The 22,540-nt window shown below is 39.3% G+C and overlaps 2 protein-coding genes across 2 annotated transcripts in view; one reads left to right on the forward strand and one right to left on the reverse strand.

Annotated features, from left to right (window-relative positions):
* top2b (DNA topoisomerase II beta) overlaps positions 1-22,540 on the forward strand; it is a 505,727-nt gene that overhangs the window by 89,179 nt on the left and 394,008 nt on the right. The window lies entirely within an intron of this gene.
* Positions 1-22,540, reverse strand: part of LOC140275173 (retinoic acid receptor beta-like) — a 155,934-nt gene that overhangs the window by 30,452 nt on the left and 102,942 nt on the right. The window contains exon 5 of the mRNA XM_072370584.1: positions 19,926-20,102. Coding sequence (XP_072226685.1) covers positions 19,926-20,102 — 177 coding nt within the window. The remainder of the gene's footprint in view (positions 1-19,925; positions 20,103-22,540) is intronic.

Raw genomic sequence — 22,540 nt, forward strand, 5'->3', positions numbered from 1 at the left:
TGCTGTGATCGACCGTATCAAATGCAGCACTGAGATCCAACAAGGAAAGCACAGGCACAAATCTGCTATCAGAGGCTAAGAGGAGATCATTGGTAACTTTCACCAGTGCTGTTTCTGTGCTATGATGCACTCTGAATCCTGACTGAAACTCTTCAAACTGATTATTTCTATGCAAATGATCACAAAGTTGAGCTGCAACTATTTTATCAAGAACTTTAGACAAAAAAGGGAGATTGGATATAGGTCGATAATTAGCGAACACTTCTGAATCAAGACTAGGTTTTTTCATTAATAGTTTAATTACAGCAACCTTAAAAGTCTGAGGTACATATCTTGTCTATAAAGACAGATTGATCAAATCCAATATGGAAGTGTCAATTAAGGGGAAAACCCCCATGAACAGTCTGGTTGGGATTAGGTCTAAAATACAAGATGATGGTTTAGAAGAGACCATTGCTGTTGTTAGCTCAGAGAGATCAACTGGGCAGAAGCCGTCTAAATACAAATCAGGTTCTAAAGATACTTCTAAAGCTGTTGTACTTGATGATACACCTACACGTTTGCACTCTCCATCTTGCTGCCTTTTGACATTGTCACTGTTTATTGTAAATTGTTATTTAAAATATCATGATTGTTAATGCTCCTTTTTCTTTGTCAGTCACTTTGGCTAACCCTGTCTGCTAAAGCATCTGTTAAATGCATAAATGTAAATGTAAATTAAAAATATGACAAGATTTATGAAGTTCAGTGTTATGTCATTTGCTGAATTGTTTCACCTTTATTGATTGATATAGTTTCAAAAGGGTTCCAACTTTTGCTTGCTATAGAATCTTAAGAAAGGCCAAAATATCCATGGGATGTACCTATTTTTCCATTTATCTATCGGAGGAGAACAAATATCAACTGAAAGAAATCCACTGATGCTGCTTCTAATTCCTAAAATACTATCAGCTTAAAATCAAGTTGACTGAATATATAGAGAAATAAGTTGTATAGCAGTTTAATTACCCTATGCCTCTACTTCAATGTATTTACAGATGCAGTCCTTTAAAAGCCTTACAACTCAGTCTATTATCAAAGATCCAAATATTAACAAGCTGCTGGCCAGGAAAGCTCCACTCTACAGCAGAGGTATTAGTTTATCATAAATAGCAGCAGAAACAACAGACAGAACCAAGAGAGGGACCTTGGGTCACACAGATGAGTTTCATGTGTGTGTATAACTAATGAAGCAACTGATTGTGAATGTGGATTCTACAGGAACCTTTGAAGCTATTTAAGTGGGTTGGCTTTGACAGTGAGTGGCAGGCGTGTCTGCAACATGAAACAGAATAAAACATGATGACTGGCGGTGACTTGCACCGGCTGGCCAGGCCTGCACTGACACACACGCACGCACGCACGCAAACACATAAAAATGGTGTTTGATCTCTCCTGTGATGTTGCCTCACCATGTCCTCATGCACAATATCTACGCCCTTCACCATGAAAATGCTGATGAGCGGAGGCTGATGGCTGAGTGAGAGCCAAATCATCACAGTCGGCCTTCAACTTGTCACCTCTGTGCCTGCTATGTCACATCTGACAAGTATGACTTGGTCACTTGAAACTCCCAAACCCATCTGTCTATATGGCGTTGCCATAAGGAAAAAAAAAGGCAAATATATTTTTGAAATAATATATTCTGTGTATGGAGTCAGTAAGTTTTTTTTTTTTTTTTAAATCAGCCTTAATTTACACAGGTCATGTCTTGCTATTTCTGCATTAATTTTATGATGCATCTTCATGCTTTAACAAAAGGTTTTATTGTGTTTTGCCATAATAAGGATCAACCAGTTTTGTACATACATATATTCATGCGGGGAGCGTTCTAAACTTCTTAATGTATATGCAGGTCAGCTTTAGTAGATATAGTATGAATGCAACAAAGGGTTCAAACAACAACATTTGTCATTTTAGACATAAATTGCCACCATAATTTGAGCAAGACAGACTACATGGTGGCAGACGAACAATCACAACTTGTTTTCATGGTGTCTGAGGTAATGGAAGGAGCACTGTGTAGCCTGTTATGCTGTATAGACCAAGACTTGCTGTATAATTGTGTGTGAAATGTAAAAGCTTGTTGTGTAAAAGTTCTTTGAGTAGTCAACTCGACTAGAAAAACAATTTATAAGTATAGCCTATTTACCATTTCCATCCTGTAGTAATTCCACTTCCAACCACATCATCTGGATGTAGTAATCTGACTTTGAAAAATTTGATTTAGGAGGATTTCAGACAAATACGTTTACATATTAGTCTGTTTTAAGAGAAAAGGCATCCACCTCACTTTGGAAGGAGCGGCTCTTATATCTAGAAATATGGCCAAATTTATTAGTCATCCAAAAGCATGACAACACAGGGTTGAGACCAGGATGCAGAGTTGTACTCTTACATACGTCTCTGCACCTTCCCACCTGCTGTCACCACCCCCTAAACTCCATATTGACGTAATGAATGTGTACAACATTGGACAATGTTGCAATCCCAGGTTTCTTTTCAGCACTGTAGACAGGCTGATGAAGAGTCCGAGCTCTGTTGAGCCATGTTTTACTTTAACTCTCAGTCATGATGATTTCATGAGCTTCTTCACCCATAAAATTGTTTCCATCAGAGAGAAGATTCATGGAATCCTTCACACCATTATCACTGACGTATCATCAAGTAGAGCAGCTTTAGAAGTATCTTTAGAACCTTATTTGTATTTAGATGGCTTCTGCCCAGTTGATCTCTCTGAGCTAACAACAGCAATAGTCTTTTCTAAACCATCAACTTGTATTTTAGACAATCCCAACCAGACTGTTCAAGGATGTTTTCCCCTTAATTGACACTTCCATATTGGATTTGATCAATCTGTCTTTGTTGACAGGATATGTACCTCAGACTTTTAAGGTTGCTCTAATTAAACCTTTACTTAAAAACCTACTTTTGTTTCAAGACTGTTAGCGAATAATCAACCTATATCCAATCTCCCCTTTATGTCAAAAGTTCTTGAGAAAATTATTGTAACTAAAATTTATGATAATTTCTACAGAAATAATCTGTTTGAAGTGTTTCAGTCAGGATTCAGAGCACACCATAGCACAGAAACAGCACTGGTGAAAGTTACCAATGAGCTCCTCTTAGCCTCTGACAGCGGACTTGTGTCTGTGTATGTCCTATTGGACCTCAGTGCTGCATTTGATATGGTCAATCACAGCATTCTATTACAAAGGCTTCAACATGCTATTGGGATTAAAGGAACTACATTAATCTGGTTTAAGTCATATTTATCTAATAAATTACAGTTCGTCCATATAAACCAAGAATCTTCCTTGCGCACCAGAGTAGTTCCTCAGGGTTCTGTGCTTGGACCAATTCTTCTCACTTTATACATTAGGTAATCTTATGAATTACCTAAGAGTACAATTAGTAAAGTGGTGTCTGCAGTCTGGATTGTTTCCTCGGTCGATGTGGCCATTGTCTGTGTATGAGATTCCATTATGTGTTGCAGAAAAAATGGAAAGATTAGTTAGCTTTTACATTAGGAAGTGGCTAAGTGTTCCTAGATGCTTAAGTACTGTGGCACTGTATGGGAAAGGCATACTACAGCTACCAGTATCTACTTTAGTAGAGAAGTTTAAATGTACTAAAGTTAGGACAGAGCTCCTGTTATGTGGGAGTAAAGATGTAGTAGTTAGTAAGGTAGTTCCAAACCCAACCAAGGGGAGGAAATGGAATCCAAGAATGGCAGCTCAGGAGGCAGAAGCAACTCTTAGACATACAGAGATTGTGGGTAATGTTCAAAAAGGTCGGGGAGGCTTGGGGCTTGGCCCAGGCAAACCGGTGTGGAGTAGAGCAGGTCAAAAGGAGAAGAGAAAGCTAGTTGTTGGTAGACAGGAGGAAATGCTAAGGGGTACAAAGGCAGTGGCTCAGGCTAAGCAGGGACAGTTTTTGAATTGGGAAGGTGTAGAGAAGAAAAAGCTTAGTTGGAAAGAGCTGTTGAGTATGGAAGAAAGGAGTATTATATTTTTGATGGGGCAACATATGATGTATTGCCAACTCCCCAGAACCTAAAATCCTTGGTAAATGGGGACCTGTTATGTTCGTTATATTCAGGTACTGCAACTCTAAGGCACATTCTGTCAGGTTGTAAGGTTAGTCTGTCACAAGGCCGGTATATGTGGCGATATAACCAAGTATTAAGAAGCTGCAGGTGTTAAAGATAAATGAAGGCAGGTGAATTTAGGAGGGTCCAAGGTGAAGAGAATGGCCATTCAGTTTGTTCAAGAGGGGGGGAATGTTAGTAAGACAATAAGGAGGCAAGGCAGCTTAGAGGATGCTTGTGATAGGGAGATGCAGGTAGATTTAGGAGGAAAGCCTGTTGTTCCCCAGGAAATAGCCTCTACAAATCTAAGGTCTGATATAGTCTTGTGGTTTAGGAGTAGAATGAGAGTCTATTTCATAGAGCTGACTGTTCCTTGGGAGGCATTAGTGGAAGAAGCATATGAAAGGAAACAACTTAGGTATGTGGAGTTGTGGGCAAAAGCAGAGCAGCGAGGATGGAAAGTTAGAATCTGTCCAGTGGAAGTAGGATGTAGAGGATTTGTTGCAAAGTCTGCTGTCTCATAGTTGAGGGAGTTGGGTGTAAGTGGACAGAGTGTGAGGAAAATAGTGAAGGAAGTGTGAGATGAGGTTGTAAAGTCCAGTCAATGGATTTCGATTAGAAGAGGCAATAGTTGCTGGGGCCCCAGTTTAGGGTAAACAGACTCTTGGAAGAAGCAAGGAAGAAATCCAGGATTTATTGAAGTGGCCCATGTGAGCCTTTTGAAACCAGGCGGCCATTTTAGGTAAGTTTGCCTGTATGGCCTTGTTTTTGCTGGGATTTTTAGTGATTGTAGGACTGTTTAGGTGAGTTTGTCTGCTAAATCTGCTAGTGTGTCTTATCCTGCCTCCACCTCTGGCACCCTCTTTACTTTCATTACCCCCTACCCGAGCCAGGGTTTGTATCCCTACCCCGCTATGACTAGTGTGCAGTTGGTGAGAGGCTGGGGTAGCTTGTGGTTGTGAAAAAAAAAAAAAAAGATTGTTGTGGTGTGAGGAGCAGTGATGGCTGGCATTAGGGGAGGGACTCTGGGATGCCTAGCCTCCTGGAGGTGTCGTTGACCCAACAAGACGAAACACCAATGAAAGGACGTTCTCACCTGATCACCCCAATGACATGTTGGCTGGCACTGCTCACTGATCTATATTGGGATTATAACTAATTATTCACTGAGTCTGGTTTATTTTTAATTTAGCACAAATTTCTTGTGTTTACCTTGTATTAGACAGCATGGCATAAATTTCCATTGCTATGCAGATGATATTCAGCTATAGCAATAAATATCTATAAAACCAGATGAAGGCAATCAGTTGGTAGACTGCAAGCATGTCTTAAAGACATAAAGACCTGGATGACTGAATTTTCTGCTCCTAAATTCAGACAAAACTGAAGTTGTTGTCTTTGGACCTGAGCGCTTCAGGGAGAAACTCTATTGCTATACAGTTACTCTTGATTGCATTTCCTTAACTTCTAAAACTACAGTGAGGAACCTTGGAATTATTTTTGACCAGAACTTATCATTGGACTCGCATATAAAACTGGTTTCCAGGACTGCCTTCTTTCACCTTTGTAATATTGCCAAAATCAGGAACATCCTGTCTCAGGGTGATTCAGTCCATGCATTTGTTACTTCAAGATTGGACTAATGTAATTCGTTATTATTCGGCTGTCCCATATCTTAAAGATTTCATTGTAAGATATTTTCCTAACAGAGCACTTCGCTCCCAAACTGCAGGTTTACTTGTGGTTTCTAAAAGTAGAATGGGAGGCAGAGCCTTCAGTTATCAGGCCCCTCTCTTGTGGAATAAGCTGCCAGTAAATGTCTGGGAAGCAGACACCCTTTCCACTTTTTAGGCTTAAAACTTTCCTTTTTGATAAAGCTTATAACTATAAGCTTTATCAAAAAGAGATGGCTCAGACTGTTGGGGGACCTCATCTGTCACACCTTTCCTCACCTTTCCTGCACCCCTTTTCCCCCTGTTTAATTTCTCAAATGATTTTATGTACATGTGACATTATTGTGGTTATTAACTTGTGTTTCCCTGTTCCAACAGGTATCCTTTGAATAGTGTTTTTTCCCCCTATTTTCTGTCTTCTCAAACCCCAGCTGGTCGAGGTGGATGGCAACCCTTCCTGAGTTTGGTTCTGCCAGAGGTTTCTTCCTGTTAAAATGGAGTCGTTCCTTTCCACAGTCGCCTCAGGCATGCTCAGGACGGGAGATTGGACTGAAGTTTCGGTGCAATCTGTTGGTTTTCTTAGCTAGGATATTGTTTTTGAATTGGCTGTATATAAATGAACTGGTTTATTTTCAAATTAATTAATTGGATTTCATTGGATTATGATTACAATGAGTTGAACTTCAATTGGCTTGAATTGGACTATATTATTTAAGTGCCTAGAGATGACATTTGTTGTAATTTGGCACTATATAAATAAAACTGAATTGAATTGAATTGCAATCTGATGGTTTTTAGGTAAGCTACTTTTTAAAAAAATTGGCTTTGTATGTATGAATTGGACTAATTTTGAATTTAATTAATTGGATTTGATTGTGTTATGATTGTATTACATTGAATTGTATTGGCTTGAATTGGACTGTGTTTTTGAAGAGCCTTGAGATGACATTTGTTGTAATTTGGCGCTGTATAAATAAAATTGAATTGAAAAATTTGAATTGAATTGAATCTAAAAATAATATCATTAGTGACAAGGCTGGAACTCAATACTGAGTGATTGTGATCCTTGGGTCTTCAGGCAATACTGGATTATCAAGTCAATGCATGGGCTCAAGAGCATTTCTGAAAGCCAATGTCAGTGAACAAAGTATGTTGTAATATAAACCATGCAAAGAAAATTACATATATAAACAGCTTACTGAGATGGAGTTCATTTTGAGAAAAACTTGTTTTTTTGGGGGGAATATCCTAAATCTCTCTCTCCACCATCGGATAAAAACTATATACAATAGAATAGATTTTATTGTCATTGCATACCAGGGTACATGAATGGAATTACCAGTGGAATGTGTTTTGAAAAAGAGATGTTTTGGTTCAAACTAAGATTTAAAAAGCTTTATTCTTCACTGTTATACTTCTATTTTCATTTGCAATGTATCATTTAAGAAACTCCAGATACTACTTCATTCAAATTAGCAAACTGGTTAGAACCAAAAATCCTTGGTATTCCTATGCTCTTCCATGCTACTCCAGCACTCTTTGCAAAGTCTGTTGGCACCCATTCCACCGTAACATTAAAATTGTCATGAACATAAACTGTGTGCTTGCACTCTGTGTGCTTGTGTGCAGCAACAGAATGATGTGAATATACCTACTGCAACTGAATTGAAACTATTGCCTTGAAAGAGAGGGATATATAACCACCATCTTCGATGTTATGGAAAAGATTTCTTTAATTGGAAGGTCTTTCCCTATTACTTCTCTGGTCATGATAAAGAAGAGAGACCATCTGGATTATGCTCATCAAACAGTTCCAAAGCCAGCATACATGGTGTGGGGGTGCCAAAGTGCACCTACCATGGGTGAGTGGCACATCTGTGGAGGCAACATTAGTGGTGAATGATAGATATACAGGTTTGGAGCAGGTTTGGAGCTGCCATTCAGCAAATGTTTTTCTTTATAGAAGGCTTTACTACATTTAGCAAAGCCACACCACATTCTGCACATTCTGTACACATCATGGCTTTGTGATAAAACAATGCAGGTGCTAAAGTGGTCTGTCGTTAGACTCTTCACGTGCTGAAAACATTTGACACATCATAGGATGGTGCTTCGGTTTCATGTAAATGAAGTTACTGGAGACCATGAAGAGTGCAGGTGGCATTAAAGTTCTTTCACATGGATTTTATGAAGCAACTATAAGTTCAAATTCACAGTGTGTAACTTTTAGGCCAATCTATTGAGAGAAATTCAAAATAATATTCATTACATTACATATTTTAATTAGTCAAAGATCATATGAAAAGAAATTACATTTAAGTATCCAGTCCTTGTCATCATGTTGTGTAATTTCAAGGTTTGTTTTCATGTCTCAAAACAAATGGCATGTATCATATAATGTCATCACCATTCCTTTTATTTTTTTACTGTCCATTTGTTGTATGACTGTTTGTTTGTAATAGATTTAGTAGCACCCAACTAGGGCTGGGTACCAAACTTTGGTTCTTTAAGGCACCGACCAAAATGCTTCGGGAGTACCAAATATCAAAACATGCTTCGTCTTTCAGTGCCAAGTTTCGGTACCCAGAAATGAATCACTTGATCAAGAACTGATCATGCTACCCTCGATTGGCTGTATTAACGTTACACTTTGCCGCATGCAGGAAAATGTGGTTATGCCCACAGACATGGTTCACTTGTATCTGTGTTGGGAACTGTAGTTGTGTGCGTGTCGTCGAACCGGTTAAACAATGCCACTGAGGTCAAAAGCGTGGCTCCATTTTATCAAGATTGATGCCAATTGTGCACGATGCAATATATGCCAAAAACTCATCACTGCTAAGGCCAGCAACATGACTAATTTAATGAATTATTTGACCGTGCACAAAATCAATTTAAGAGCAGAAAGTTGCTCCATGTTTGACTGCAAGTAGGTCGGACCGCAACCATCCTCCTCTCAGCATTCAAGTAAGCCTGTGGGCGCTACAAAGCATATATTCAAAATCTCCACCGTTGGACTCCGCTTCATCTAAGAATACCGAGGACGGCGCAGTGTCAGGGATTTTAACAGGTAAATTAACGCTAAGCGAAATCCGTCAGTAATCTTAATGTTACTGCAACTCAATACATGCAGACAGCAGACATGTTGATTTTTTTTTAAGAAAAACTGCTAAGTAAAAAGTATCCACAGTATGTAGGATAGTATTAGACACCAACCTGTCACTTGTTTGCAACTGTTTTGCACTGGAAAATATTTGTTATTAATTTTTTCTGTAAGAAAACTGCTCAGATTGGAAAAATACTGAGCTGAAAAATAAAACTGAAGATTTGTACTTTTATGTGTAATGTAATTTCCTTTTTGTTAGAATTTATATTATAAAATTGGTATCGAAAAAAGTATCGCTCAGGAGCCGGTATTGATTTGAAGGTATCAGTATTGGTACCGATATCGAAAAATTTTGATTGATACCCAGCCCTACACCCAACTGTTACCAGTGCTGACCACCCTTTCCCATCTTAAAAACAACAAACAAACATACACTGAGCTGTTGATACATTTCCAGCTCCTAGCAGACATTGCCAGCCATTTTGATAAAGTATAAAAAAACATCTTGTGAAGGCTTTCATGTGTTAGATAATACATCATTGGGAAAATAAGCCATGCCCCTATTTTGGTCTCTTACATAACGGTAGATTTGTGGCAATGCAGCCGAAAGTCTGAAAAGGAAAATGGATCATAAAGGGTCCACAGTCTGTGTGTAGAGGCTGACAGCATGGAGCTCACATTACCCCAGGCTGACTCTTTGATTTTCCCCAAGAGTCAAATAAAAAGCCAAGCTCATACAGTGCTGTATTAACCCTCTGGAGTCCGTGCGGGGGTTGCACATTTTATTGATTATTCAGTAACTGATTAATTTTTATCATTTTTACATCATTTATGTATTTTTTGTGCATAAAACAACTGTCCTGTATGCAGTGGTTTTTGAGATTTACCAAGCTTATTATCAGTCCACAAAGGCAGCATGTACCACCTTCTGGACATTTATATTACAGACTCCTAAGGGTTAAGCTATATACTGATAATGAGGAGTCTCTGTTTAACACAGGAGTTACCTACCACAGCATGGGGTAGGTAAATCTGAATAAGCAGAAGGATGGATGAATTCATGAACAAAGCTAAGCTTGCTCTTACCTTCTATCAGCCTATACCCTATTTAGCATCACATTTAGCATCGAGATAATCTCATCTTCGTCACTTTTTCTTTGAAGTTATACTTTATATTACCTTCTGCTATCAAACATTGACATAAGTAACAAATGGTTTATGGCAGACTCCAGCTGAAAAAAGACACACAAATGAATAAAGGCTGTTTTCTAGAAACAGAAATGATGACAGCAATTAACTTTAAATATGAACAAATGGCATGACAGCTCTACAGTAGCATTGCAATGTATGTTAGAAAACAGATAATGCCTTGTTCGAAAGCTGCTAAGAACACCTACATAAAAATCTTTGCTGATGCATACTGTACCCAAATGAACAGTTCCAACTATACTATACTGTGTTCTAGACAATTTATGGATTTGGACTAGGCCTATTACCATGTCCCTTGTGGTGTCTTGTGATAGGTGCTTCAGGAGTATGGAATATAGAGTGCTTAGCTATGAACCTTGAAAACTGAACTGAGAGGATGGTACATATATAGCTGGCAGTAAGTCATGCTTGTTTTTGGGTGGTGTTGAGCTCGACTAGGGTTGTCTTTTTTCAGTTGTCTCCATGACCGGAAAGAATTTTAGGTGCAGCCAAGTGGTGGAGGATTTCCAGTTTGGTCCGTTTAGGATTCTGTCTATGATTTTTGAAGATGGTGCGATCCAGTAGGGCTGTAAAGTCCTAGTCGACTGGTCGACTCATTGGTTGATACGTTCTGCGTTGACCAAAATTCTGATTGGTTGATTTTTTGCAGTGTTAATTTCATACAGTCTATGGTTAATTTCATTAGGAAGGAAAGTACTAAGTGCTAATGGGGATGTTTTCAGAGCACCCCTGTTTCACAGGTAACAGCCTGTCTTCAGAGAATAGGCCCCTTGTTTTCACTATTTTGTATTAGTCCAACCCACTTGAAACAGGTAGACTGAAGAACGTCCACGTTATTCAATGTCCGGTGGTTTGCTGAATATTCATTTCTATTTTGAGCGTTTAATTTACAGTGAGTACTCCTCTACCATTCATGTCAAAGACATTGGCAGTGTGGCAGAATTTTACCAAAATAGATGGTGGGAAAAAAGTTGAATGCAAAATCTGCAAACAACAGTTTGCATATCACAGCTCGACTATAAACATGGTGTATCATCTAAAAACAGTAATATTTCAATATTATAGGCTATTAACTGGAGCAGTTTTCAGCCAAATGTGAAGCAGCTTGCATGAGAATTTGTCCCTCCAATTTGAGGCCATGTTTTCGAATAGTTCAAGTATCTCAGGGTATTGTAACATTTTAAAATAAACTGGGAGATTAGAAATTGGAAATCAATAGGCAGATTGGGGCAGTATCTGCAGGGATGTGAATTCTGCATCTAGTCAGGATGCTTGTTGTATGTCTCCCAAAAACTCATTGTTGAGACTTTAACCCTCTGCTGTAAGGTTGGGTATCGTTTGAATTTGAACAGTTCTGGTTCGATTCTGATTCCTCGTTTTGATTCCAGTTCCTAACGATTCTCGATTTCGATTCTTTTAAGAGGCAGGGTCAAAAAAAGTTTAAATTAAATTAATTAATTAGATCCATTTTAATTCTATGAACTTTTTCCTTTTTATTAACTTTACTATGCATTTCTCACAGGGCTATTTTAAACCAGTATATAAATATCAAACCTATGAACTTAAATATAAATGTTATGAACTTTCTTTTCACAGGGGTACACTTTCACAAACGTTTTATTTTTGAAAACCTCAAACACATATACACATATCCTGAGTGTATGAAAAAACATTAAACATTACTGAGCTCCCACTGATGGTCTAACCTGGTGCAGAATATCAACAACCCAGTCCAGATTAGCAGCAGGTACAGTAAAATCAGAAACAGTACTTGTTCAGGAAAATTATCATATTTGCTTTCTCAGGCAGTATGTGTGAGCGTTCTGGACAGATGGTGTCTCCTGCAGTGGAGAAGACACTGGGTGGAGAGCTTGAACGCATGAATATGAGAAAGCGAGATCTGATAGCAAAGAAAACGTTGATCTTCGTTTGTCTATGAAAAAATACATGGGCTAACGTTAGCTGGGTATTTGTGTTTTAGTTGACCCACCGTCGAGTATAACTTGTTAGCTGCCTCAATGTTGGCATAAGACGTGTTGTATTGTTTTACTTACCCGATTCTGACTGCAGTGCGGTGCTACTAAGCTGAGGGTCGGACTCGGAGCCGGAGGAAGAGGCAGCGGAGGAAGGCCTGCGCAGTACGGGGCACTCTGTTAAATCTATTCCATGTTGAACCCGGAGGTGTTTCATCATGTTACTGCACCCTCCTTTGGACGATATAAACTTGATGCACTGAGCCAACTGGTCATTTTTTTTAATTAAAGTAAAGCCACACTTTACATCACTGTCAGGTTCTATCCATGACTGCCCACACACTTCCTGTAGACTCTTCTTCATTGGTGTTCGGCGGCTTCTTCTTCCGGTCGGCGCACTGGGTATCGAAACTAGGAATCGAAATTAAAAAAATTTGAACGATTCTGGGAGAATCTAAATGTTAGTCCCGTTTCCAATCGATATTCGATGCCCAATCCTACTATGCTGGCTTGGGAAGTCAAAGTCAAAGTCAAATTTATTTGTATAGCACATTTCATGTACAAAACAATTTATGATTTACATAAAATAAATGCATTGCAGCAGGAAGCCGAAAAAGCATTAAAAATGTGTAAAAGAATATAAATAGAAAGAAATAAAATAATTAAAATGAATTAAAATTAATAAAAACAAGCAACAGTCTCGATAAGTTAAAAGATACCATGCAGATTTCATGCATAGACACATGAGAAAAGAAATGTTTTTAACCTGGATTTAAAAATGTCTCCATTTGGTTACAGTTTAATCTCCACTGGCAGTTTGTTCCACTTGTTTGCAGCGTAACAGCTAAATGCTGCTTCTCCATGTTTAGTCTGGACTCTGGACTGGACCAGCTGACCTGAGTCCTTGGATCTAAGAGCTCTGCTAGGTTTATATTCTCTGAACATATTACAGATGTATTTTGGGCCTAAACTGTTCTGGGATTTGTAAACCATCAGTACGTTTTTAAAATCTATCCTGTGACTAACTGGAAGCCAGTGTAAAGATTTTAAAACTGGTGTGATGTGTTCAGATCACTTAGTCCTGGTTAAAACTCTAGCAGCAGCGTTCTGGATGAGCTGCAGATGTTTAATGCTCTTTTTGGGAAGTCCAGTTAAAAAAAACATTCCAGTAATCGAGTCTACTGGATATGAATGCATGTATGAGTTTCTCCTGGTCTTTTTGGGAGAGTAAACCTTTAATTCTGTTGATGTTTCTAAGTTGGTAAAAAGCTGCCTTTGTGACAGCTTTGATGTGGCTGCTGAAAGTTAGGTCTTAGTCTATCAACACTCCAAGGTTACGAACTTGGTCAGTGATTGTAAGGGCCAGTGTCTCAAGGTATTTACCAATGCTGACCCTCTTCTCTTTGCTACCAAACAGAATGATCTCAGTGTTGTCTTAATTTAATTGTAGAAAATTCTCTCTCATCCAGGAATTTATTTCCTCCAGACACTGACAAAGTATGTCTGCTGGGCTGCAGTCGTCTGGTGACAGAGACATATAAAGTTGTGTATCATCTGCATAACTGTGATAATTTATATTAAAGTTCTGCAATATCTGACCCAAAGGGAGCATATACAAGTTAAACAGAAGACATCCAAGAATTGACCCCTGGGGGACTCCACAAGTAATGGCCACTCGCTCAGATTCATAGCTGCCAATTGTAACAAAATAACTCTAAACTTCTAAATAGGACCTGAACCAGTTAAGGACCACTCCAGAAAGTCCAACCCAGTTTTCCAGCCTGTGCAACAGGATTCTGTGATCTACAGTATCAAACGCAGCACTGAGATCCAACAGAACCAGGACTGAAACATAGCCAGAATGTCGTTTAACACTTTGACCAGAGCTGTTTGAGTGCTGTGATGACGTTGGAAGCCTGATTGAAAGTTATCGAGACTTCCACTTTCATTCAGAAAGTCGTTGGCTGGTTAAATGCAACTTTCTCAATAATCTTGGATATAAAAGAGAGGTTAGAGACAGGTCTGTAGTTGTTCATCACAGAGGTGTCTAGAGTTCTCTTCTTTAGGAGTGGCTTAATGGCAGCTGTCTTTAGTGACTTGGGAAAAATGCCTGATGCCAGTGAGCCGTTAACTATTCGTAGGAAATCACTTTCTACTCAGGTAAAAACACTTTTTAAAAAGTCAGATGGTATTATGTCCAGAGTGCAAGTTGTTGATTTCAGATGCCGAATTTTTCCTCCAGGATTTTAAAATCAATAATTTTAAATTGTGATATAACGTCAGAGTTAGTTCTAGGTTTTAGACACAGATTAGTTTTCTTGTTGGTCTGTGTGGCGTGAATGTTGTGTCTAATTGTTTTGATTTTTTGGCTTAAAAAGTTGGCAAATTTGTTGCATTTCTCAGTGGAGAGCAGGTCTGGGTATAACTGTTTAGGAGGATTTGTGAGTTTTTCAACCATAGCAAACAGAGTTAGAGAATTGTTGGCATTCTTATTAATCAGTTCAGATAAGTGCAGCTCTCTGGCCTTGCTCAGCTCATCGTTTTAACTGGGCAGGCTTTGTTTGTACAGCTTATAGTGAATCTGAAGCTTTGTGTTTCTCCACTTATGTTATGTTTCTCCATGCTGTTTTCTGTTTGCTCAAGGTGCTCTTGATTCTTATCGGTGCAACAGCTTCCATTACATTCAAAATTCTTAAGCTGAAATGATCCAGCAGTCCGTCAACCGATTGTGTGCTCACTGTTGATGACATAGCTATGGCCTCCCTAAACTGAGCACTTGTTTTCTCATTAATGTACCTCTTCTTAACTGACAAGCTGGTTGTTTGAACATTCTGAGTAATCAATAAATCAAATAAAATACAGAAATGGTCAGACAAGACCAAATCAATAACCATAAAAAATCAACACCTTTAGAAATGACCAGAGTGGTCCAGAGTGTGACCTCGAAGATGGGTGGGTTCTGTTACATGTTGCCACAAACCAAACATGTCCAGCACAGAAGAGAATTCTTTGGCATTACCATCCATCATATTATCTACGCAAATGTTTAAATCCCCGGTCAAGATAAAATGGTTAAAATCAGTCGAGATAACAGACAATAATTCAGAAAATTCATCAATAAAACTTGCACAGTATCCTGGAGATCTGTAAATGATTAAGAACAGAATTTTAGGAACACCCTTTAAAATAAATCTAAGATATTCAAAAGAAGTGAAATCACCGAATGAGATCTCTTTACACTGGTATGCATCTTTAAATAAGGCAGCTTCTCCCCCACCTTTCCTCCCATTTCGGCATTTATCCATGAAACTAAAATTTGGGGGTGCTGTTTCATTAAGAACAGTAGCACTTGTGCTCTCTGTTAACCATGTTTCTGTCAGGAAAAGAAAATCTAAATTGTGTGAAATTATGAAGTCATTAACTAACAGTGACTTATTGGACAGAGATCTAATATTAAGTAGAGCGAGTTTTGTAGAGTTTACACTGGTCTCTGTTGTATTCTGAGTTGTACGTGGTACCATTAACAGATTAGATAGATTCACCCAGCAAGTTGACTGTTTTCAATTCCTTCTTTTACTAACTAATACAGGAATCCTACTGGGTCCCAGCTTGTTCTCAGAATAGCTGTCAGTAGTAAGACTACTATATCAGGGACCCTGAACGCATCATGGCATGTAATCTTTGTTTTGAACTCTGCTGCTGCTCCTTGAACATCCTGCACATCCCCTTGTGCCCTGCTCTGCCAGGACAGATGAGGTAAGAGGAGGGGGTGCCCTGTATTTCCTGGTAGATGGTGGTCGCTGGAGTCCTGGCTGGGATAGAGACATCCTTTGGAGACCTTGGGAGATGTGGAGTAAGGGGTCTGGTGAGGGGGGAGGGCTGGGGGTTGTTTGCCTCAATGCTGTGTCCTTCACCCTTATCTATACACTCATGTTTGGGTTTGCCGTCCCAACAGCATGACGTAAGTGTGCACCAAGTAATCTGCATCCAGTTCGATTTGTATTGTGGTGCCATATTCTTTCCATTTTGTGATGGTGGATTTAATGGTGTTCTGTGGAATTTTATTATATTTCGTATTATTATTACAATTAGTACAATTATTATTGCTTGGTGATGTGTTACGTTCTGCATTTTATGTTATGTCATGATGTGTGTTTCTGTTTAGTTTTTAGTTTCTTTACTAAAAACTAAACAGAGAGCCTTGCCATTTTCCCACCATCCTCAGTCTCTCTCTGGTCTAGTCATCAGTTCCACTCCCTTTACCTGTGTTCATTGTCATCAGCTGCATTCACTCACCAAGCCCTCCTCAGTATTTAGTCACCAGGTTTGTTCATGTTCATTATCAGATCCTCATTGTCATTCATGTCTGTATCAGGTTTGTCCATATTAACGTTTCATGTCAGGTTTTGGATTTGTCAGGTGTTTTAAAAAAATTTTTTGTCAGCTTTTGGTATTCCGTTTTTTGTTATAGTGTATTTAAACAAATCAAGTTTTCGTTAATATCTGCATATGGGTCCTCCTTAATTACCACCACGCTTCACGTTCTTGATATGGTGCCTCTTGATTAGTGGTGTAGCTGTCACGATCTACGTTCTGTTTCATGTCTTGTCATTTCCTGTCTTATTTTGAAAACTCCCTTATCTTCCCCTCTCGTTTCAGGTAACTTGCCCTTCCTCCCGTGTCATGCGTCTCATTATCTTCCCCGATTCTCAAGTGTTTCTACCTGTTCCCCTTGGTCCCTCATGTGTTCAAATAGTCTGCGTTTCCCTGGTCTCGTCGCCAGTATGTTGTATCTTTCGAGTACCTTACCAGCCATCTGTCTTGTGTCACGTTCCATAGAAACCACGAGCCTGCAGCGAGCGTTTCTCCTACAGTGCTATTTTGTTTGGAAATTGTCCATAGCCATTAGTGTTGGGAACTGTTGGGAGTCTTTTGGCTGAATCGGATCTTTAACTCTCGAACAGTAAATTGAACGAATCTTTGAACGAATCATTTCGTTCATTTTTCCAGCAGGTGGCGCTGTAACCCTACTGTGGGCGTTGCACAAAACGGCCACGGTTCTAAACTGAGCTGATAAAGTACAATATACAAAATGCCACAAACAATTCAAACCATGTGAAAACCTGGGAAAGCAAATACACAATAAGGTGACTTGTGTCTGTATCCTCCCTGCCATTGTTGTTTAAAGCCCGACACTGACTCAGTCACGTGACAGCTGGTAGAAAACAAGTGAATGTAAAACTCACATTGATTTTGACAATTAGTAACACAATTAAGTGAGAAAAAAAGTAACAATAATGTCCCTAAAATGTTAAATAGTGCATTTATTGTGTCTTATTATTATCATCATTATTATTATTATATTATTTTATGGTAGATTATAACACAAAATCAATATGTTGATATAATTTTCAAAAGTATCTATTCACATTATTACATTATCATTTATCTATTTACACACAACACTATACATATCTACAAGAACCGAAGACCACTAATTAATTATGATTTCATGACAAATCAATGAACATCACAAATCAGACATCATTCATTTCCTCCTTCGTTTCTCTGTCTACAGTAGAGTCCTGTGCGGGACTGTTTTCTTCACCCCGCTCCCGCTGAATTTCTGACCATTACCACTACAACGTGTGTGTTGCTCCCGGCCGCAGCCGCAAAACTTTGAGAATTTATGCCCGCACAATAAAAGAAATGCATTGATTTTGTGTCTTCTCCCGTCCCGCAGGAGAAAACACGTAATTTTATAGGCTATTAATAAAGAGATTCACGGACAATTGAGAAACTTCTCCAAATATCACACTTGCCTTGCTTTGTTTTTGTGCTGTAAAGACCTTCTTTGAGCTTCCTTTCCACATCATTTATTGACATCCTGTCGCTAGGCTACATCCCGATCTCAGTGTTTTTAGCCGCCAGCAGTTGAGTTGTGAACGAATCAAAACTGTTTCCTGTGCGAGGAGCCATAACCCGAGGAGTTGACTCGTGAACGAATCAATACTGTTTCCTGTGCGAGGAGCAGTAACCCGAGGAGTTGACTCGTGAACGAATCAAAACTGTTTCCTGTGCGAGGAACGAATCAAAACTGTTTCCTGTCCTGCTGACTGAGCTTATGCAGCTGCCGCCTGCCATGTGGCGAGAGAGGGTACTGCATGGAAATGAATTAATCATTTCTGTTTCCTGTCGTGCTGACTGAGTTTATGCAGCAGCCGCCTGTCATATGGGGAGGAAGGGTGCTGCGTGAAAACGAACGAATCACTCACTGACACTACTCGTTACTCCCGAGTCATATAAAAGATTAGTTAATATCGAACGAATCGTTCGCGACCGACACATCACTAATAGCCATAGTTTAGTTATTGTCTAACGTTAAGTTTCACAGCCTTGTTTTTCCTCCGTTTTCAAGAAGTGAATTTTGTTGTAACTTTCGTAGCCACCTCCGATTAGCGGAGTGTTTTGTGTTTTGAATTATTGAAAATGTCTCGTGCCACCGTTAAAGGTGAGTCTAAGTTAAAGTTAAATTTTCATAGAGCCTCTGTTTGGAAGAGTGCGTCTTTTGTTTTACTCCACCTCATTAGGAGAGCGTGTTTTTGTTTAGTTTACTATTCATAGCTTTTCTGTTTTCCTCCCAGAGTGGAGAGTTTTATGTTTTGTAAATTTCATAGCTGCGCTCCTTCTCCGACATAGTTACCGAGGAGAGCGTGTTAGGTTTCATAGCTCGCTTATTTTGCGCTGCCGGGAGATCGTCGTGCAGTGCCCTGTGTGTGTGGTTATATAATAAAACCCTTTTGGAATCCCAAAGACCCTGCATCTGTGTCCTAAGTCTCTCGACGTACCTGACGGTACTTGACAGTAGCAGTCTCTGGGGCCTTTCAAAACAGGTGTATGTATATACTGAGATCATGTGACCTTTAGATTGAACACATGTGGACCTTATTTAAATGGAGCGGCACTTGTGAGCTTGTTCAGGCAGGCAGCTTGAGCTGCCCTGCTGCCTCCTATGTGATCTGTCACACTGCACATGCCACATATACAAGGCACCCCTCCAATCTGGGTGGTCTATTTATGTTGCAAAGCTGCCTTTCTCATGCTTGCCACTGCTGCCCCTCAACATTGCACACTGCTTGCTTTTCAGCCCCTCCACCACCCCAGCATCCACCTATACACTCCGAGTGAAAATAAAGAAGTTTCACCCATCACTCGAAAATCAAAGTAAGAAAAATATGTACGAGGCCATGTATCTGGCCAAACTTAAATCTTAATTTTTTTTCTACAATCGTGTAAAAGGTGTTTTTCCCTTCATATACTTGTAGATTTTTTTAAAATTATTTTTGTCTGATTCAATTGCTGAAAAATTAATAAAACGTGACGCAGATGTCATGATCTGCATCTTGTCACGATCTGTGTTTTGTATTTTCTTGTCAGTCTTGCCATTTCCTCACCTTCCTCAGTCTCTTCTGCCTAATCATCAGCTCCACTCCTGTATCTTTTCACCACTCGCTCTCCCCACAGTATTTAGTCTCCCTGTTTGTTCATAGCATTTGTCAGATCTTCACTGTCACTGATCTCGTCTATTCATGTTCTACTCAAGTTCTTGTTCTTCATGTCAAGTCACGTTCTCTCAGCTTCTAACCTCCGCCTCCAAACGTGACAGAAAGATTGACAAGAAAACACAAAACACAGATCGTGACAAGATGCAGATCGTGACAGCAGACTCCTAAGGGTTAAATCAGTCATCTGGTGAAAAGAACCTTTGCAACAGATGATTTCTCACAATCTTTAATCAATGAAATTTATTTTAAAATTGAAGCATAAATGCCCACCAGAATGTCCAGGCAGGCAGCTTTCAGGAGTGTGATCTGATCAGCAATGGTCAGCCCTGTGAAGCCAGGCACTCGTTTAGCAAACTCCACGATCTTGATAATGCACTTAGTGGCCAGCTCACTGAACTTGTCCCACAGGCCCAGGTCCAGCCTCACACGGTGGTCTGCACTCGAGTTCTGCAACACACACGTATGCAAGCAAACACACACACAAACAAGGTGTCAGACAAAAAAGCAGCAACTTTGTAGAGACAGCTGCTAATGATCCCCTCAGTGTACCCTCCTCACTCTGCTCTACATGTGTCACACTAATATACAGTAAATAGGTCTCACAAGACCTCAGCTCTCAGAAACATTGGCATGTGTAAATATGCTGAGCTGAGCTGGTTGGCTGGGCCCTGCTGCAGTAATGAGCATAACAGTGCCAGTCGAATGCACTGGCAATGATGGAAAGTGGAAGCGGTGCTGTGACCGATAGCACTGGGCAGTTTGAAGCCAGAAGTACATTATACAGTATATGGTCCAGAACCTATACAAATACAAGAGGGGAACGGGGATGGGTGGAAGTATAAGAGCAAAACAGACAGTAGGTAGAAAGAAGATAAAAGTGAGAGGGGAGAAAAAAGAGAAATGACAGATGAAAAGGAGCTAAGGTAAGAATTGGAGCGCAGTGAGGCATTATGGGAAAGGGGGAGGCAAAAGATGCTGCCTGCATCCTTGGGAGATCTTTCCAGAGGTCATTAATAAAATGCTTATAACTAGTTAGGATACATGTATCCCCTGTCCCACATGCCTATGTTTCTGTTTATTTTTAAATGCAGTTGTTAATTAAGATCTGTTAAAGCAAATCTGTATTTGTCATTCATTTTATTAGTCTGCAAAGTTTCATATTATAGACCACATAATAAATTGTGCACTAACGTATAGTCAGCACATGCAAAGGTATCTGTTCTCTGACATTACAACCAAACTGCAGTAGGAATTGTATGTAGTTGATTAACTTTTGTAATCTAAAAATACCCTGAGTTACTTTCCTCAGCATATAACTTAGTAATGCTAAAAGCTATTTTTCTAATGATGGTAATCCTGCAGTCTAATTTGAAAGACACTATCAAACACTTCTCAGCAATTTATTGAAAGGCTTTATCAAATCAGGATGTCATCGGTGCATAGTGGCAGCTTGGACAAGTTAACTGGTAAACAGGTAATCTAAATGGGCTGCACTGATGTAATTATTTTTGACGGGTTCCATTGTCAAACAACAAAGAAAAACAAGAATACTTAAATGTGAGGGGCTTTGTTGACAATTCAGTTGTATTAGAATACAGCATATTTGAGCAACAAGGGAATGAGAAAAGCTAACAAATGTAAATGGACTTGTACTTGTATAGTGCTTTTCTAGTCTAACTGACCACTCAAAGCGCTTCACTACATGCCACATTCACCCCACTCACACACATTCATACAGCACGTCTTAAGATTCTTAACTACGTGCTTTTTTTTCTAATCATTCATACACACATTCATACCCCAGTGATACACTGGGAGGCAACATGGGGTTCAGTGTCTTGCCCAAGGACGCTTCGACATGTAGCCTGGGGAAGCCAGAGTCGAACCACCAACCTTCCGATTGGTGGGCGACTGCTCTTCCTCCCAAATGTACACAACTGACATAAAAAACAGAAGCACAAATGTTAAACCAAAATTGGCCACCAGGAAACAGTATTTAGTTATGTTCCATATTACTCTTACAAATTTGAAGAAGTGTTTACCCCTGCAGCCAAAAATCCACCATTATAATGTTCTTGTCCATGTTGAATACAGAACTCAAACGTTCACGATGTAGGCAGTGAAAAATGTTGAAACCTTGAAAGCATCACAAGAAAAAAAATCTGTCAATTTTCTCCTCATTAGGTCTACAGTTGTGAGGTGTAATGCCATTGTCATAAAAAAACAAACCTTAATCTGAGGTGCATTTGCTGTCATGCTTTAGAGTCTGACAAAAAAACACCTCCAGAAAACACTAAAAAGACACCTCCAGAAAACACTAAAAAGACTAAACAAAAATATAAAATGGCACAATTTATTTGTTATACAGTTTGCCTTTTCTGATTTACATTTTTGAAGGATTTGATTGTGGCACATGCATAAAATGCACACTGTACATATTATGGTGCCATATATTGCAAGATAGCTGAGAACATTTTGAAAAGCTGCAAGATCTTGCAAAAACCGATTTAACATTCTTACATGAGTAGAACGTATTCCCAAGTTAGTCTGAGACGGAGCTGAGGTGGCTAACTGATGCTGCATCTGTCAGCTGAAGCAGAGACAATAATGATAAGTTTTCATTCCAATTTCTGATGAATAACATGGCATGGATGAAGACCCCGCTGTTTCAGTGTTGTGTATTTTATAATACAGAGCACTAAAGTAAATGTCTGGAGTATACAAATATGCTTCATTAGTTTTCTTTTCCCGTGTCTAGCTTGTACACTTTCTCTCCATCCTCCCATAGTGTTTTCTCAGGTAGTTTTCACTGCCATCTGCCATGAAATCTTTTTACTTTCAAGCTTAATTTGTAAAGACAACAGTGTCTAGTTTTCCCCAAATTT

This window comes from Leuresthes tenuis, unplaced genomic scaffold (assembly GCF_036924035.1).
Source record: "Leuresthes tenuis unplaced genomic scaffold, fLeuTen1.0.hap1 SCAF_18, whole genome shotgun sequence".
Classification (NCBI taxonomy): Eukaryota; Metazoa; Chordata; class Actinopteri; order Atheriniformes; family Atherinopsidae; genus Leuresthes; species Leuresthes tenuis.